General features: G+C 43.6%; 1 protein-coding gene across 6 annotated transcripts in view; it reads left to right on the plus strand.

The window, feature by feature from the left end:
- Positions 1 to 19,648, plus strand: part of srgap1a (SLIT-ROBO Rho GTPase activating protein 1a) — a 118,642-nt gene that overhangs the window by 91,066 nt on the left and 7,928 nt on the right. For all 6 annotated transcript variants that reach the window (XM_083763972.1, XM_083763976.1, XM_083763974.1 and 3 more), the window contains exons 14-20: positions 33 to 110; positions 266 to 400; positions 4,200 to 4,305; positions 4,858 to 5,082; positions 6,002 to 6,081; positions 16,595 to 16,775; positions 18,817 to 18,954. In XM_083763972.1, coding sequence (XP_083620098.1) covers positions 33 to 110; positions 266 to 400; positions 4,200 to 4,305; positions 4,858 to 5,082; positions 6,002 to 6,081; positions 16,595 to 16,775; positions 18,817 to 18,954 — 943 coding nt within the window. The remainder of the gene's footprint in view (positions 1 to 32; positions 111 to 265; positions 401 to 4,199; positions 4,306 to 4,857; positions 5,083 to 6,001; positions 6,082 to 16,594; positions 16,776 to 18,816; positions 18,955 to 19,648) is intronic.

Here is a 19,648-nt window from a genome sequence, read left to right on the forward strand (position 1 = left end):
TCTCTCTCCTTTTCTTCCATGTCTACTGTCAGGTCTCCAACATCAAGGAATATTCAGAGTGTCGGGCTCGCATCTGGAAGTCAATGACATCAAAAACTCTTTTGAGAGAGGTAATTTAATGCTCTGTGATAGGCCCAGTCCACCGCCCAAATCAACGCACCAATTTGTATTCATTCATTGCTGAATTATTTTGCCATCTAGTAATGTGGTTAAGTCCTGTGTTTTTTGGAGACCCAGCTGACCGTTTAACCCACCTGCGCACTAGGTAACGACCCTCTGACAGACGATGAGAACAACCATGACATAAATTCGGTGGCCGGTGTCCTCAAGCTCTACTTCCGGGGCCTGGAGAACCCCCTCTTCCCCAAAGAGCGCTTCAACGACCTGCTGTCCTCCATCAGTAAGATGAAAACAAGACAAAACGCACAGCCCACAACCACACTAGGCTTAGGTTATCTTGAAGATAATAATAATAATAAATATACACATGTAATGTAATTGTTTTAATTGTATTGTATCTTTTGTGGTACGAGTAAACATAAGGATTAAGTGACTGATTCCTTGTTGTTAGCATACACTAGTATTCCTGGATGTTGATGCATGTGAGTGTAACTTGAGACATCGTCTCGGTCCAGGAAATGCTTCCTTGACTGAATCTAAACTGGGAGCATGTTCATCGTGACTCACATTTCAGAATGCGGTCACTTTATGAGCCATGTGGCATTGATGTCCTACTGATGAAGTATAGTGTCCTTATGCTCCATTCATTCACAAACCTTGTATCTCCAGTTGCTTTTCAAGAAATGGAAAAAAGAACCTCTGTTCCAATGGATCCAATGTAGGTGTTATTAACAAGGTCTTGTTAATACTTTTCATTTTATTTATTTTGGTCACTTTTGTGTGACACTGACTGTAGTATGATGAAGCATTAATTTGCGCAAAGACAAAACGTTCAGATATGGAGATGCAAGTGACGATAATATGTACTTTTGACTGTTTCGACAGCAAAAAAAAACCAACCCACAGACCTTCCAGTTATCCAGCGGTGTTGTTTAATGCACCAACACTGTGTGTCTGTGTTTAACGTCTGCCTCTCTCTGTCTGTGGGTGAATGTACCTTTGTGTGGTATTGGGTTCGGAGGCAGAGCGGGGCTCATTATCCATTGTAATCGACACAAAGCTGACCTTGCATGCATGCGGCAGTGGCGTTCTTCGCCGGAATGCGTTCGGGTGACTCAACACTGTCGGGACTCTGACAGTCCCATCTCGCCATACATCTGCGTTTTGGTGAAACGTCACTTGCACATAGACGGACACATTGTCCTCGCTTACTGTAAGGCGGCCGGCCTCGACGTGCTTCAGTCCACTCTTTGTTCCCTCTCTGTGGGAGCGCCTTTTGTCTGATCTTATGAGATGTCATGTTGGCGAGGGAAGGGGGGGGGGGGGGGGGGTCTGGGGGGGAGGTTTCAGGCTCTGGTAAACAATAAACATTAACAGGAGAGTAAGTGACTCACATGAGTAGTGTGGCTTAACGCCTCTGCAGAGTTTGGTGTGTGTGTGTGTGTGTGTGTGTGTGTGTGTGATTTTTAAGTGGTGCAACCACTTCTACATCCAGCAATGTCCGTATCCGTCATGAGCACGAGTGGTGTGCGCATGCTTGAAATTGGAACGAGAGAAGTATGTGACATGGCTGCCACCTGCTGGACACAAACGATACAGAGAAGAAATTGGAACGATACAAATTGGAACGATACAGATAACCAATAGACGGGAGTTGCACCACTTGGTTCACACTGGTGTGATTTTTATATAATAGCAGATCTGCAAGTTTAAGTTCACATGTGAGCTTGTAGATCTGCTGTTTTCGAGTAGCCGAAAAAATGTGCTGGGGCTTAAGTGGTTTAACTGTTCCTCATTTCTGCTGAGGACCCCCTGTAACCCCCTCAAGGACCTCTTGGGATATGGAATGAATGTCAATGCAATATGAATATCCACAAAAAAAATTGTGTGGGGAGCGTGTGTGTGTGCGTGCTTACTTGCTTGTGTGATAGCTTGCTTGCTTGCTTGCTTGCTTGTTTGTACTCCCTTGCAGGTTTACAAATGAAGTGTATCCTGCCCTGGCAGTGCACACACATTTGCGCAGTGTGAGTGATGGGGATTCCCTGTTTACATTCCACTGGCCCAACATACCAGTGGTTGAAGCATGGGCTGAACACCCAGCATATTAAAAGATTTCAACAACACTGTGCTTATTTCACATTGCACAAGTTGGGGTCAGCTGAAGTATCTGTTCCACCTTATTAAAAGTGCCTGCAAATGAGCCCAACAGAATTAGCCTGGTATCAGTTGACTTTGTTTTTGCCAGAGCTGCTTTTTGGCTTACGTCCAACGTACAGTCGCAGATTCCTGCTTTTCTGTTGGGGGGGGGGGGGGGGGTTCTCTAATGGTTAATTCCCATTTTCAGTTATGCTTACAGTTAGAAATGGATTCATTGGCCCAGGCCGTAGCGTAACGGTCTGGGCACCGGACTGGTGATCCAGTCGCAGTGTGCCGCGGGTTCGACTCCCGGACCCGACACGGCCTTTACTGCATGTCATCCCCCCATCTCTCTCCCGTTTCCTGTCAGCCTACTGTCTGTCCCTTCAAAAATCAATAAAAGGCGTAAGCCGCAAAAAATATCTTAAAAAAAAAAAAAGAAATGGATTCATTCATTCATTAATTTCGCAACCAAAATAGCCGATCTAGCTCACTGTGACGTAAGGCAAGCTTGTAGATCGGCTATTTCCAACTAAGTTTAGTCGTGTTTTAGGGTTAAAAAGGGATATAGTATCGTATGCGTGTGGTATGTGTATGTAGTATGTGTAATGTATGTGCATGCATTGGGGTTGGTCTTTAAATAGCAGCTCGGGAGCTGTGCAAAAATCTAGTTAGGTTCTTCACGTAAGCTGAAATGCATCACAAAGTATTCCCAAAAGCCCAAATGGCAGTCGGAAGGAGCTGATTTGAGGTTGACAGTGCTATTTTTGGCCAGGCAGTGCAACCGGAGCTCATCTCAATGAAATGGCAGCAGAAAGGGGAGAGGAAAGAAGAATAAAAATCACTGGGTGTTATTTGGAAAGCTGTGCCGTTAGCTGTTGTCTCAAGCTGTACCGTTAGCTGTTGTCTCAAGCACGCTGATGGTGCTCAGTTTGAAATGAAAACAAAAGCATTGATTGTATTATTTTGGGGTGATTGTTGTGATTGACCACACATGCAGGACAGCTCACACCGAAGCACAACACCGTCGTGCGGCGTATAAATCAGGCTTGATTTTCCGAGTTTACTTCTTACAGAGAAATGAAAGTAGGCGTTTTCAAAAGGACATTGTTTTGGTTTTGGAGCAGGATGGAGAGCTTGGGGTCCTTGTTGTCAGGTGGTCCCCCTCCTCTTCCTCTGAGGTGACACAGGAATAACCACCCACGCCACGCTGAGGTGATTGTCATCTTCTGTCCATCTCTTAGTTATTATAGCGCCATCCTGTGGCATGTCATCTACAGCAGGGGTCTTCAACGTTTTTCAGGCCAAAGACCCCTTAGCTTAGAGAGAGAGAGACCCTTTCAGACATTTGACCATTTAAACCCTCAATACTTAGTAAACTTGACCTTTGGCTCTGTGCTTGCTTGCTTGGTCTGATCTTTTTTCCCCCTTCCTCCCCCAAAGCCTCCACTTAAAATAGCCGATCTACAAGTTCACAATGCGTTGTGCTTGTCGATCTGCTAGCCTTTTTTCGCCTAATGTTCTCCCAGGAATACATATTCTATGGTTCAAGTAGCTCATGTTGAAGACCCATATATGATCTACAGTACTTGATTAATGTAACCAACCACGCACAATCGCACATGCATGTTAAAGTTACAATACTTGAGATTGATGTCCTGAATGACACCATAATAACACCAGGGTCCAAATGTCTCAATTGAAGAGTGTGTACATGGATAATTGTCATTACAAATTAGTGGGGGGTGGACACATCTCAGATATTAAACCTGAATGACATCCCGTTCCATACCAAGAGAGCATTGTGTACACACACACACACACACACACACACACACACACAGTCACACACACACACACAACCTATAGTTGGCTGTACTGTGTAACCCTAACCAACATATTTCCTCTTCTTAACCTGCAGCATCATCTTGTCTTGTGTGCAGGAATAGAGAACCTGTATGAGAGATCTCTGTACATCCGCAAGCTCCTCCTGACTATACCCAGATCAGTCCTTATCGTCATGAGATACCTCTTTGCCTTCCTCAACCAGTAAGTACATCATGTAGAATAATAAAGAATACAGTCGTCTGTCTGTCTTTCAATCATGATCTTTGGAACATCATGGGCAACTATTAAATGTGGTCAACTAACTATGTATTTTACTAACAGTATTTCTACATTGTGGTAGTACTTTGAGTTAACCCATTCTGGGTGGGAACCCTTTTGGTGTTTTAACATTGTTAATTTGTTACACTGTAGCTATTGAAAAATAGCAGATCTACAAGCTCATAGTGCGGCACTCGGTGCCGCGCTATGAGCTTGTAGATCTGCGATCTTTGAAAAATCGTGAAAATGTAGTGCAAATCTTTAAATGTATATATTCTTTCACAGTGAACGTTTTTAGCTCAAATCTTTGCTTCTAGGAGGTCCCTGGAACTACATATTTTCAGATCGGGGTCGTCGGCCGATTACAGATCATTTATGGGGTCCTTGACATGAAATATTGAGCACCACTGACATAAAAACATTGGTATTTAAGATTTTTTTTTGAATTTCGACGTCTGGACTAAAGTGAATTTGGTGCTGTTCTCCCTGTCCCAGCCTGTCCCAGTACAGCGATGAGAACATGATGGACCCGTACAACCTGGCCATCTGCTTCGGGCCCACCCTCATGCCCACGCCGGACAGCCTGGACCAGGTGTCCTGCCAGGCCCACGTCAACGAGATCGTCAAGACCATCATCATCCACCAGGACACCATCTTCCCCGACAGCAAGGAGCTGGACGGACCCATTTACGAGAAGTGCATGGCTGGAGGAGATTACTGGTAAGATAAATTAACTCTACAGTCCTGTGTTATGAGGCGGTAGTGGCTCAGGGGGCATAGCGGCAGCGTGGGAACCGGAAGGTTCCCAGTTATTAGATCCCAGGCTTTCCCAGAGTTGGTGTCCTTGAGCAAGATGCTGAACCCCTAATTGCTCTATTGTGTTTTTATCCTCTGTGATATTCTGTGGTGGTGTTGTCATGGAAGTGCTCTTTCCTTGTATCACCAAATGGATACAGGTGTTGTACATATAGATAGATTAAATGGATACTGATGATTTTACAGTGTATTCCTGTAATCCTGTGTCAATTAATTTCAATTCATCTCTGAAAGTATAAATTCCATACATATTTTGAATGTACGTATATTTTCGGATGTGGTTTGACACTCTTCTCCAGTGAATGAGCTGCGTCTTGCTCCATGGACGTATTGACTGGTCACATGGCAGGTTAGGGAAACAAACCTTTGACCCCTTCAGCGATGAAGACGCTATCCGTGACCAGGAGGTACGCTGCCTCCGTAGGACTGAGAATAACCAGGGGCGTGTCAAAGAGAAACTAGAGATGTAATGGAGTCATCTCAAAGATGGCTCAATGTAAGATGTTAGCAGTGCTCAAACCCCAAGCTTAAAGTCATGCTTTGTAACTCTTTCAGCTCATTTTGGAACAGGAACAGAAACTTGAGCCATTCACTCGTCTCGACTGCAAACCTACCTCTGACGTTTGACTCGCTGCCCAACATTTGACCCCTGTGTGTGTGTGTGTGTGTGTGTGTGTGTGTGTGTGTGTGTGTGTGTGTGTGTGTGTGTGTGTGTGTGTGTGTGTGTGTGTGTGTGTGTGTGTGTGTGTGTGTGTGTGTGTGTGTGTGTGTGTGTGTGTGTGTGTGTGTGTGTGTGTGTGTGTGTGTGTGTGTGTCTCCACAGTGAGAGCCCCTACAGCGAACACGGAGCACTGGAGGAGGTGGACAATGAAGGAGGGACCGAGACACACACCAGCGAGGACGGTGAGTGACAGTAACACACTCAGACAGTTTGCAATTGAATAGGAGAAAGGGTGTTGAGCAGTGGCATTTTCTATACCTAATCTGGTTGTTGTTGTTGCTACTGTTGCTGTTGTTGCTTGCTGTGCAAATAGGGAGGCAACCCATTTGCCCAGTGAGAGAAGTCTTCTATTTATTTTTGTTAAAGGGTCACTACCGAGTCACTGTTGTCAGCTCATGGTGGTCCTGGGTCTCTTTGGGCCTTTTCAAATGCAGTGACCACCAGAGAGCTAGACAGACATTGACATTCACTCCTCCTCCCCCCTTGACACAGATGGCATGGTGGGCTCTGACTGGACCCCCATTGGAGAGGAATGCACTTTTATTTGGGTCACAGACATGCTAAATGTTTACCCAACTACACAATGAAACGTGTCCTTTTTATTGTTAGTTTATTAGGACATATTCAGAGAGATAGAAAGAGAGAGAGAGTGAAAACATTTCTAAACGTATATGGATTCAAGGATTGTATTTGTTACATCTCATGGACGAGTACACACAAAAGTAAGCAGCCTTTATAGAGTTTGATACTTTTTTAACATGATTATTAACAGTGCAGGAAGTTCAGCAGTAATACATATACTACATTTACATTTACAATACATATTGGAATACAGCTCAGTAGAATCACAATATAGGTATATATACAGAGAAAGGAGGCATGGGTGCATGTACTATTTCTGTTCACTTGTATTTTTGAGGACAGGAGTTGGTCTCCCTAAACCCGGTTTCCATAGTGATAAAAAACAGCCAAGATCCCTTTCAGTCTTTCTTTCCTTTCTTCTTCTATGTATTGGACTTTTCTTCCCGTGTCCTCATTACTCACCATCAGTGGCTTCAGACGGAGTTTGTACAAGAGGGCTGTGAAGGGAATGCGGTCGATCTGTCCTCATTATTACCTCTGCTGTTACTCCAAATCACACTCGTTAGCTGTACGTCCCTAACTAACAAAGATGTCTCACTGACTGGCACTGGTTCCTAAAGTGGGGTCTGTGGAGAGGGGGGAGGGGGTCCAGGCTGCCCCCAGTTAAATGAAGAACAGTTTAAACACTTTAAACATCTCACTCCCAGATTGGTAGGAGGATGGCTTTAAGCCTGAGTTATATGTTGCTTTACACACCAAAAAATAGCCGATCTACAAACTCACTCACGTGTCACAGTACGAACCACTTTGAGCTTGCAGATCAGCTATTTTAGTATTTTCGGTGTGCAGCTCTGTATGACTCAGGCTTTACTGATCAAGCCCCTCCCTGTGGGATCTGTTAAATGTGGTCAGGCTATTGTCATTGGTTGTTATTAAAACCTTCATGATCTCATTTGGACGCGAGATGCTGGAACTTAAAGTTGATCTTCCACTGGCGTGGTTGCCAGTCCCTTTGTTTGCATCTATAATGACTTAGCTAATGTTGTTGTTGTGTTTCCCTCTCATTATCCTCTGAAGGCTTGGATGTCATTAGTACTTCTGTTAAAGTGTACCATCCATCTCCGACCGCAGCCCTGAAACTGACCTGTCTCTTTGGGAAGCCCATTAGAACTTTACGCTTTTATCTCCATCTCTACTCTACCTCTAAACTGACCTGTCTCTTTGGGAAGCCCATTTTATCTCCATCTCTACTCTACCTCTTTTTGAGAGAAAGAGAGAAAGTGAACATGTATATTTGTTTATCATTGTGTTGCTTATCATTTAGAAAACATCTTACTAAATGCCAAATAACAGATTTGACATTAAATGGACAATGTGATTATTAGCCTACTACTTTCCAGGGGCAAAAACAATAAATAATTGTATAGCCTTAAAATATTAAAAGCATGTGCACGTACTGTAAGCCCCTACAAGTGATCCAGAATGCTGAAGCATGCTTGGTCTTCAACCAGCCGGAGTTGTCACATGTCTCCCCCCTTCTGCACTCCCCCATTGGCTCCCAAAGCAATCAAATGTATGGCACCCCTATACCTATAAAAGCCTCATCCAATCCTACGACGACTCCTGCTCACTCAGATTAGCTAACCTAAAACATCGTCCCAGACTCTTCTCCCTTCTGGGGGGTCCCAAACTGTGGGACAAACTCTTCATTGCAGCTAGAACTGCAGGTTTCGACCATTTTTATTGATAAAAGGACAATGACAACAAACACATACCTTATCGGTTACATTTTATTTTAGATGTTATTCAGACAGATGTTAGGTTCATTTGTTTCCCTGGCATCTTATAGTTTCGATAGTTTTGATGCTTTTTGACATTATGACGTTTAGACTGATGCTAGGTTCTTGGTTGACCTATGATCCTAGATTTCTAAGGCTCTACCTGTCTCTGTGTTGACCTATGATCCTAGATTACTAAGGCTCTACCTGTCTCTGTGTTGACCTATGATCCTAGATTACTAAGGCTCTACCTGTCTCTGTGTTGACCTATGATCCTAGATTACTAAGGCTCTACCTGTCTCTGTGTTGACCTATGATCCTAGATTACTAAGGCTCTACCTGTCTCTGTGTTGACCTATGATCCTAGATTACTAAGGCTCTACCTGTCTCTCTGTGTTGACCTATGATCCTAGATTACTAAGGCTCTACCTGTCTCTGTGTTGACCTATGATCATAGATTACTAAGGCTCTACCTGTCTCTGTGTTGACCTATGATCCTAGATTACTAAGGCTCTACCTGTCTCTCTGTGTTGACCTATGATCCTAGATTACTAAGGCTCTACCTGTCTCTGTGTTGACCTATGATCCTAGATTACTAAGGCTCTACCTGTCTCTGTGTTGACCTATGATCCTAGATTACTAAGGCTCTACCTGTCTCTGTGTTGACCTATGATCCTAGATTACTAAGGCTCTACCTGTCTCTGTGTTGACCTATGGTCCTAGATTACTAAGGCTCTACCTGTCTCTGTGTTGACCTATGATCCTAGATTACTAAGGCTCTACCTGTCTCTGTGTTGACCTATGATCCTAGATTACTAAGGCTCTACCTGTCTCTCTGTGTTGACCTATGATCCTAGATTACTAAGGCTCTACCTGTCTCTGTGTTGACCATAGACTGTAAAAAATATGGACAAAGTGTTCGCCGGGTCTAACATGGACGTAAAATGAAGCCTGTTATTCCTGCACTGTAAGTCGCCATCTTTCTAGATCCGTTTGGTACCAGCTGGCCATTGGCTGGCTCCGTTTTGGACCAGCTGGCCATTGGCTGCCCAGACAACGAGGCGGGACTTCCCCCCTTCTTCTCCGTTGGTTTTTATTTTGACTCGAGTGGGAGGGGAATCCCGATCATAGACTGTAACGGTAGCCACGCCCCTCAGAACATACGCGATGTTTTTTTTTCTTTATGGTCATTTTTTTAATTAATGGGACCATAATTTTCCAAAAAGAATATTATGACATTAGAAATGAGACTTTAAACTAGTGACTGGAAGAAGAAAGTATTCATGACCATGTTTATTAAGGTAATACAGTCTAGGTGAAGTTGGGCCAAAATACATGGGCCTCTATGGAGCTATGGGGCTTTTTGGGTCCAGTCCAGCGCCACAACAGGCCATTATATGAACTACCGATTTCAAATGAGGCTTCACGAAATATCTGGCTGACTGCCCCCCTGGTGTTGACCTATGATCCTAGATTACTAAGGCTCTACCTGTCTCTCTGTGTTGACCTATGATCCTAGATTACTAAAGCTCTACCTGTCTCTCTGTGTTGACCTATGATCCTAGATTACTAAGGCTCTACAGTGTAGAGCCTTAGTAATCTAGGATCATAGGTCAACACAGAGACAGTGTAGAGTCTACACTGTCTCTGTGTTGACCTATGATCATAGATTACTAAGGCTCTACCTGTCTCTGTGTTGACCTATGGTCCTAGATTACTAAGGCTCTACCTGTCTCTGTGTTGACCTATGATCCTAGATTACTAAGGCTCTACCTGTCTCTGTGTTGACCTATGATCCTAGATTACTATAAAGGCTCTACCTGTCTCTGTGTTGACCTATGATCCTAGATTACTAAGGCTCTACCTGTCTCTGTGTTGACCTATGATCATAGATTACTAAGGCTCTACCTGTCTCTGTGTTGACCTATGATCCTAGATTACTAAGGCTCTACCTGTCTCTGTGTTGACCTATGATCCTAGATTACTAAGGCTCTACCTGTCTCTGTGTTGACCTATGATCCTAGATTACTAAGGCTCTACCTGTCTCTGTGTTGACCTATGATCCTAGATTACTAAGGCTCTACCTGTCTCTGTGTTGACCTATGATCCTAGATTACTAAGGCTCTACCTGTCTCTGTGTTGACCTATGATCCTAGATTACTAAGGCTCTACCTGTCTCTGTGTTGACCTATGATCCTAGATTACTAAGGCTCTACCTGTCTCTGTGTTGACCTATGATCCTAGATTACTAAGGCTCTACCTGTCTGTGTTGACCTATGATCCTAGATTACTAAGGCTCTACCTGTCTCTGTGTTGACCTATGATCCTAGATTACTAAGGCTCTACCTGTCTCTGTGTTGACCTATGATCCTAGATTACTAAGGCTCTACCCGTCTCTGTGTTGACCTATGATCCTAGATTACTAAGGCTCTACCTGTCTCTGTGTTGACCTATGATCCTAGATTACTAAGGCTCTACCTGTCTCTGTGTTGACCTATGATCCTAGATTACTAAGGCTCTACCTGTCTCTGTGTTGACCTATGATCCTAGATTACTAAGGCTCTACCTGTCTCTGTGTTGACCTATGATCCTAGATTACTAAGGCTCTACCTGTCTCTGTGTTGACCTATGGTCCTAGATTACTAAGGCTCTACCTGTCTCTGTGTTGACCTATGATCCTAGATTACTAAGGCTCTACCTGTCTCTGTGTTGACCTATGATCCTAGATTACTAAGGCTCTACCTGTCTCTGTGTTGACCTATGATCCTAGATTACTAAGGCTCTACCTGTCTCTGTGTTGACCTATGATCCTAGATTACTAAGGCTCTACCTGTCTCTGTGTTGACCTATGATCCTAGATTACTAAGGCTCTACCTGTCTCTGTGTTGACCTATGGTCCTAGATTACTAAGGCTCTACCTGTCTCTGTGTTGACCTATGATCCTAGATTACTAAGGCTCTACCTGTCTCTGTGTTGACCTATGATCCTAGATTACTAAGGCTCTACCTGTCTCTGTGTTGACCTTGCTTCCTTTAAATCACTCTGGATTATTTTACTGTTAAACATCACCTACAATTATATTGTGGAACATCAGACTAACTGCCTGCAGTGCCTGGGTCATTATTTATCACAAGCAGCAATCAAAAGGTGCTAATTTGGTGCAGGTACAAAACAAGAACAAGAAGCATTCTTATTAATGGTTCTACTGTCAAATCTTAAACCCCACAACAGCCACTGAGTGCCCCCCTTTCAAAAATATTGCTTCCAGCACCCCCTGATCTTCTCTGAATGTCCTCTGGGCAACACTGCTTCACCAGATGTTTGTAGAATAGCAGTGCGTGTTTGTGCGCATATCCTTGGCAGGTGTGTGAAGAAAACAGAAAGGATGGTTTGAGTGACTGAATGAAACAACATTTGAGAGGTTGGACATCCGTGGCCATGCTCATTAAATTGAGCTAATTGAGGCCAGATATAAGTCAGCTCCAGTCGTGGCAGTCTGTCATGAGATGAAGCTAATTTTCCCCTCCCGCTCTGTGTCGATATGTCGATTCTGATCCAAATGCTGCCGGGTCAGGGGTGAACTGACTGGGACATTGATTTTCATCTCACTTAGCTCTGCGGCGGTATGGCTGAATGGCCTGGTAGTAAAAGATCTATGTTGGATTGGACCGATTAGGGCGGACTTACCGTACGGAAGGTTGTTAGTTTCTCCTCTGCTCTGCTCATGTGTCCAACACCGATGTCTGGGCTGAAGCGCACTGTTGTGGGGGTTCAGAGATCCCTGAGAGGGATTTTAGTGAGAAGAATCTGTATGGTACAGTAGATGTTAATACAGTATAACTACTATCAGATCTGCTGTGGTTGGAGGTGATCTGCCTACTCTTCCTTTGAGACATTTAGACTCTAGTAAGTTACCTACCGGTGGGTTGACTCTTGGATGACCAAGGGTGGAATCCCATGCAGGTATGACCTAAACGTCACTGATTGCAGCTTTAAGCTTAAGACATCTTACACTGGGTGTACCAGTTCTGTTTCTCTCCCTCTCTGATTCTTTGCAAGAGTTTGTCAGAGATGATGGATATATGGATGGATGGATGTATAGATGGGTAATGGGTATGGATAGATACATAGACAGACAGACACAGAGAAGAGGGCATGAGAAAGGCAGAGCAGAAAGGAGAGACGGAAAGACATCCTGTATTGATTGTGACATCGTGACCCATATTAACAGAGTGTCTGCTGTCGCATGCCGACCAATTAATTCAGACTGGATGGAATAAATTCTTGCCCGTCACGTTAGATTTAGCCACATCTCATCTAGCCTGCCAGTTGTCAGGTAGGGGCTGCTGTAGAGGGACGGAGAAGCACTGTCGGGTGTAAAAAAAACATTATGTCCAAAACTATATATTTTTTAATCCAGCTGTTTTCAATAGTATGTGATCAGGTGATTATGTAATCATGGTGACAACAGGCTTAAGAGAGGAATGCATTCACTGCTTCTCTGGTCTGCATCACCCTGTAGTTTTTTTATTATTTTATTTCTTCCTTCACGTGGCTGCTTTGGTCATCTGGGAATCTGGGAGAGATACTGTATATCATGGCTTTTCACACTCGCATGTTATTCATAGATGCCGGGAAAAGGTTCTGTGTGTGCATGTGTGTGTCCAGGGATCCCTGTCTAACTTAATGTATCCTGGGAGGGAGGAAGGGGGGGTGTCTGTGAGGGGTGGCGGGCGGGGCTGGAGAATGTGTGCGGAATAAAATAGTCTATTTTTAGCATCAGGCGAGTCTTCCTCACGCTGCCTGCACACATACAGTACACATTTGGTTTGGAAATGTGGCTGGTTTTGTGTCTAGTAACGGAGAGGTCTCTCGTTGCTGCAGTAGCAAAGCAAAAGCAACAGAGTTGCTATTTGTCTTTTGGTTTTGTCATTTCCAACCAAGACACTGACGTAAATGGAAGCTTTTAACCAATTTTAAAAGGATTTTGGCGTATTATTGTTGCGGGAGAAGATCTTTAAATAATAATTAAAAAAAAATACATTCCATAAATAGCAGATCTGCAAGGTCTTGTTATACTATTTTCATATTATTGATCTTGTGGAACTGGAACACTATAAAATGTAAGCTGATCAATGATTGGCTGAAATTTGTAATCCACCTGTTTATTAAAGAGCTGAACCAACAGTGCCAACACTCTACACAACATTTAGTTTAACAATATCACATACATATTTTTGAAAGCATTTACAAGTTGTGTGTATGTATGACAACATATTAACAATATAATAACATATATAAAGTTTATGAATTACTGGTAATAATGCATTATTTAAGCTTTGCAGAACAGTATATTATTATAATTTCCATCACTTATTCACTTACTCAGTTATTATAATGACACATGGAGAAGTGCTCTAATTTATCAAACGCATTATACATTGTATAAGTACACTTGTATCATACGGACCCGTTTTTTTAGGATATTTCCATTGGGAAAGAATTCAGGTCAATAGGGTAATAAATATTTGTAAGTGAAGACCGTGTGCATGACTCCCCCCTTTTTGCTCTTCAAGTTCATTACTCTGACGCACCTGTCCGTCTCAGTAGGTATGCAAAAGGATTTTTGAGCGGTGCCTCCGCTCCATTACGGACCTATGTCTGTCCGTCCGTATGTCAGTTTGTCAGTATGTCCGTATGTATGTCTCTGTCTGTATGTCCGAGCACGGAAAGCTGCAACACGTAAAGTGGCCAGCACAGTACAGCACAGAGTAAAGTGGAGACAGAGTACACCTGGGGGTCTGGATGTTCCGGGGACCCCCACATGGTAACTCTGTCATTTCTCGACCGTTTCGGACGTAGGGCGGACCCCCCGGGGACCCCCACATGGTAACTCCGTAATTTTTTGACCGTTTCGGACGCAGGGCGGCTCGCCGGAACCAGGCCGGCACCCTGGGCAGGTTCCTGTGGGTCTGGATGTTCCGGGACCCCCGCAAAGTACACTACAATACAGTACAGAGCACAGTAGAGTACAGTAACTATAACAATAAATGTATAGTTGCACCGCTCAGTTCACACAGGTGTGATTTTTCACAATTAAGCAAGTTTCGGAAACCTCATTATGTAAAAGAAACTGTTACTTTTCAGGATTCTAATTAAGAAATGACACACTGTAGTATGATAAAGTAGTAGGGCATTCATGTACCAAATTAGACCAATAAATAAGAGGTTTCTGCCCGACAGCAGATACGCTACAGCAGATACGCTATACTTTGACTACTGGGGGTCAGTGTTTGGCGACTACCTTTTTTCACTGACGAAAACTAAATGAAAACGAAGCTATGATGACTAAAACTAAGACAAAATAAAGACTACACTAAAATGTTAGGAAGGGACTAGTAGTGATCCAGTATAAGTCATTTTACACTTGGTCATTACGACAGCATCAAGGCCCGCCAAAATACATTTTAGTCGACTAAATCAACTGTAGATTTAGTCGACTAAAATCTTATGATATTTACTTGACTAAACCTAAACTAACACTAAAACATTCCAGGTGACAAAAATGTACCTAAAACTATTCTACATACTATAACTATAAAATGTGCCCAAATCAACCCTGCTGGGGTTGAGTAGAGTGTCCACCACTGGTCTGTGTGAAGCACAATCAGTCCTGTCCAGTGATCCGTATGGGGGACTGCCACGTATAGATCTCCCCCTCGCCAGCGTCTATAAATATCTGTCCCAAAGCCCTGGGGGTCCTGCAGTGGCCCTGTGCCCGTCTGCTGCTGTGGGGGCTGGATACCAAAATAACTAACTGATGCTCATGTGCATGTGCCACGTGCATGCACACACACACTACAATAACTTAAGGTCACGTAGGGTAACTTTTTCAATTAAACAAAAGTTATTTGTGATACGATCTCTGACTGTTCTGTTATTTTTTTACATCTTCTCTGTTGTGTAGTCACTACACAACAGCCGACAAGCCATGCATATCTATACACACTACACTGTAGTGTGTATAGATATGCATGGCTTGTCGGTTCACGGAAACGGTTGATCCTGCAGTGCACACCTTCCAACCCGAGGTGTGAGAGTCGAGAGTGTATGAGACAAAAGAAAGGGAACTTAAGTAATGCACATCGACTGGTGTCGAAGGTGTAGAGCCTGCACGCCAAAGCAGGTATACAACTTCTTTATTTAGCTGATGTTTCAATCCTGTTGTGGATCATCTTCAGGTCAAGACACACAAGTTCCGAGTTACGCCAATCACAGCATGACACATACAGAGATTTGGTGAATTGTAGTAGATGTTTCACAGCAGTGCCCTCAGTAGTGGTTCTCTGATCATAATCATATGAGCGAGGTTTCAGGGTGCACTGGAGCACCCAGGATTATCATGTTATTGTCTCCACCAGGCCGAAGGCATGGGGGGAGAGTATGTTTTGCACTCCGTCCGTCCGTGTGTGTGTGTCCGTCCGTCCGTCCGTCCGTGTGTGTGTGTGTGTGTCAGTGAGCAGCTAATCTCGGCCACCGTTAACCCGGTCGATGCCAAATTTTGCACACACACTCCCTGGATGCCAACGATGAACCTCTGCCCCAAACTTTCCAGAACGGCCTGTTATAGCGCCACCAGGAGGCCGCTTTGTGCAAAACAAGTTTTTGCACAGTACACCTACAGATTTTGTCCAAACATCACGCAAATTGGTACACAGTCTCTCTAGAGCCATTCAACGAAACCGGTCTTTCAGATTTCTCAGACTCCATCCTGATTGGTTAAGATTGGCTTCCAAAGTTCACAGGAGTGCTCAGTTTCAAACAAAATGCTGCAAATCATGAACACATCGCGTGATTTCCGTGAAATTGTGCACCCACATTCCCACTAGGCCGAGGACAAAATGCCACATGAACAATTTCAACTCAGCCTCAAGGTGGTGCTATAACTGGCCGAAAAGTGTTTTAACCTCTAATTTACTTTTGTTGCCCTTTTATCCAACCACCAGATGAAGGCAAGCTGCAATGTCCTACATTCCTATCCTGGTGGAGACCTGTGCCCAGAAGGGCACTTTTTCTAGTTGCATGTCATTTTGTGACATAATTGAAAATGTCGTCACGCTTCACGTGGTCATCTGTTAACCATGTTAACGCTTCTAAAGAGAGATCAGCATTATTAGTGCGAGGTAGTAATGGAAGATTTCACCTCCCGGGAAATGGAACTCTGAAAGCTTTTCAGAGTAAATTCTGCCTCATCTGCTTGGCATTCTAGCACCTTTTATTCTGAAGAATTCCCTTTCACAAAAAGTGTTAATAATCCACATCTTTCCCTTGACAGAGGGCGAGCCCATCGAAGCCATCGCCAAGTTCGATTATGTGGGCCGATCCGCCCGCGAGCTGTCCTTCAAGAAGGGCGCCTCCCTGCTGCTGTACCAGCGTGCGTCTGATGACTGGTGGGAGGGACGTCACAACGGCATCGACGGCCTGGTGCCTCATCAGTACATTGTGGTACAAGATATGTGAGTATTAATGCGTTTCATTCATGATCGAGTAATATGTAAATGAATTATTTAAATCGAATACAAGAATAATCTATGATTAATGAGCGATATAGCGATTGGTCTATTTTATCGGCCAATATTGGCCAATCACAGATCTGTATCTGGCATCGTACTGTATGTTGTCCAATACATCATGTGCCTATATGAAAAAAAAAAAAATTGGAAATGGATGATCTACAAGCTCACAATGCATTGCATTTAATAAGGTTTAGTTTTTGTGTATTTCTTATTTTATTTATTTGTTTGATTGTATAATTAATATACAATCAAACTTAAATTTTCATATTGAAGTTTAACTTATACCCTTTGTTTTTTTCACAATATCGGTCAAAACATTGGTAATAGGTGGTCTACCTCTAGGGCACTCCAAAAACCTGGATCAAAATCAGACCCAAAAGTCTGCCCTCAGCCGAGCTCTAAACAAAAAGGATCCAGGGGTTGTGTGCGGCGGGGGCTTTAGGTTCTATTGGCCCTGCTCTGCCCTGGAGCCTCCTCCATCTCTAGCCCATTTAGACCTGAGGACGATTCTCCAAATGCCTTCTAAATCCGGACAGTTTTCTCAAAAACCCATGTTTCTATGTTAGCGGTTCTCAAACATTTTCATGCCAAGGACCTAAAACAATACATGTATTTGGCCTCTGACCCCCATCTGAAAATATGTAGTTCCAGGGACCCCCCCTCTGTAACAATATATATTCAAAGATTTGAGGCACCTTTTCATGATTTTTCAAAAATAGCAGACCTGCAAGTTCATAGCGCGGCACTTGGTGCCGCACTATGAGCTTGTAGATCTGCTATTTTTCAATAGCTAAAGTATAACATAATGCTTAAAACACCAAAAGGGGTTCCTGCCCAGAATGGGCTAGGGTCCTTAGCCAGCCATTCTGTCACTGTCACCATCGCCACTATAGGGACCATGACAGCCCCTGTGAGCGTACCCTCTGCCCTGGCAACCACCACCGGCTAATGGAGCGGATCGGCTGTCTAGTTAGAAAGGGGAGCACACAATTGCTCCTGTCGTTTAGTAGCCGGCCGGCAAGATGCACCATTTAGAATGTCCTCCCTCCTTCCCTCCCTCTCTTACTCCTGCTCTCCCTGCCGCATGTCGTATACAGCTGTCCTGTCAGGTCCTCCATCAATAATTCACACGCGGCGGGGCACTGCTGATGGGGTGTTTTGGTAGCTAATGAAAGAGCAGGGGGACGAGTGTCCCTTAGCGCACGGGTTCTCGAACATTATCACATGTCAAGGACCCCCAAATTGATACGCATTAGGCTATTTGACAAGATGTGGTGCCAAGGACCCCCATAGGAGAAGATCTTAGTTGTTAGATTAGATTTAGTACAGACTTCTGAAACTGTCTATACTGCAGGTGGGGGAGAGAAAACTATGATCTGAATAGTTGTTCTTATACAGTACATTCTTTCATTGGATTATCATAGGCAAACAGTTTAAAAATAGCTTACATCGGAAATGTATTTTCTGTTTACTAAAGAGCTCGGGAGAGTGAGAGAGAGAGGTGGAGAGTTGCTGAACAAACACTCTACAATGATTGCTATCGGAATATCGAGCTTTAACTTTTTAATTAAAGAGAAGAAAAAAAACATCACTTACATCCCATTTAAAATGCATGATTAGAATATTCAGCAGAATAATTGGGATTATCATTTAATTTGAGTCATAATCGTGCAGCCACCATTAACTCTGAAACCAAATGGACCTTCTTTACGGGTTGAATTAAGTCTGGGGATGTTACTGTGCCGGTATGACTCATCGGTCTCTGTTGGGACCTTGGAGGAGAGCAGAGTTGCTGACGCCACAGGAAACTATGATATCAAGCACTGTCATCTGAGACATGCGGCTAGAATGAAATATGCTCTGATTCGCTTTTTTCCCTGTTTTTCTTATTCTTGCTGTCTCTCTCTCTTGCTGTCTCTCTTTCCCTTTCTCTCTCTCTCTCTCTTTCTCTCTCTCTCCGTCTGTCTCTCTCATATCCCAGAGATGACAGCTTCTCAGACACACTGAGTCAGAAGGCCGACAGTGAGGCCAGCAGTGGCCACGCGGGAGACGATAAATGTTCGGGCAAAGACCTCGTCTCTCCCAGTGACACCAGGATCTCCGAGGCGTACATCAGCAGGTTGGTTCAGACCACAAGCTTCTCTTTCAGGGCAGAGTCACAACAAGTCACACTTTTATTTTTTTCACACTCTGTTGCACTAACCTGGGAGTTAAGTCTCCCACAGTGTTGGTTAATATGTCAGTCATGACATAGCTTTTTCATTTCAAGGACCCCCAAATTAATATTAAATTCATAATAAAATAAATGTAAAAGCTTTATCTAACGAAAAGATGGTCGATCAAATTACACATATGACATATTTGAACTTCAACTTAATGATCACATCCCACAAGGGTGTGTGCAAGGTGTGGGTGGCATTTATTGTTTTGGAGGAATATACTGTAGAGAAAGGAACAAGGGAAGCCAAGTTGGATAACAAGGAGACAGACTGTCAGATATACAATATCAAATATACTTTGCATCAAAGTAGGTGTAGGAATAAAATGAGGCAGAACTGCTTCCTAGTGCGAGTACAGAAACATTGCAGCAGATCAGTGTTGCCATGTCCACTTATTAGAAGCGACAACGTTTTTCAGTGCATATGAATGAAAACCATGAAGACAATGTTGGTTGTTGTTTTATTTGTCAAAACATGCATTTGGATTACATTGAGGCAAGTGTGCGACCGCTTCATATTTTAAACTTGATCTCTTCAGTGTGATCGGCACACCAAAACTTTGGTGTGTGCTCCACCCTGTCATATTCACTCTTT

The sequence above is a fragment of the Protomyctophum parallelum genome (assembly GCF_964188405.1).
Source record: "Protomyctophum parallelum genome assembly, chromosome: 4".
NCBI lineage: Eukaryota > Metazoa > Chordata > Actinopteri > Myctophiformes > Myctophidae > Protomyctophum > Protomyctophum parallelum.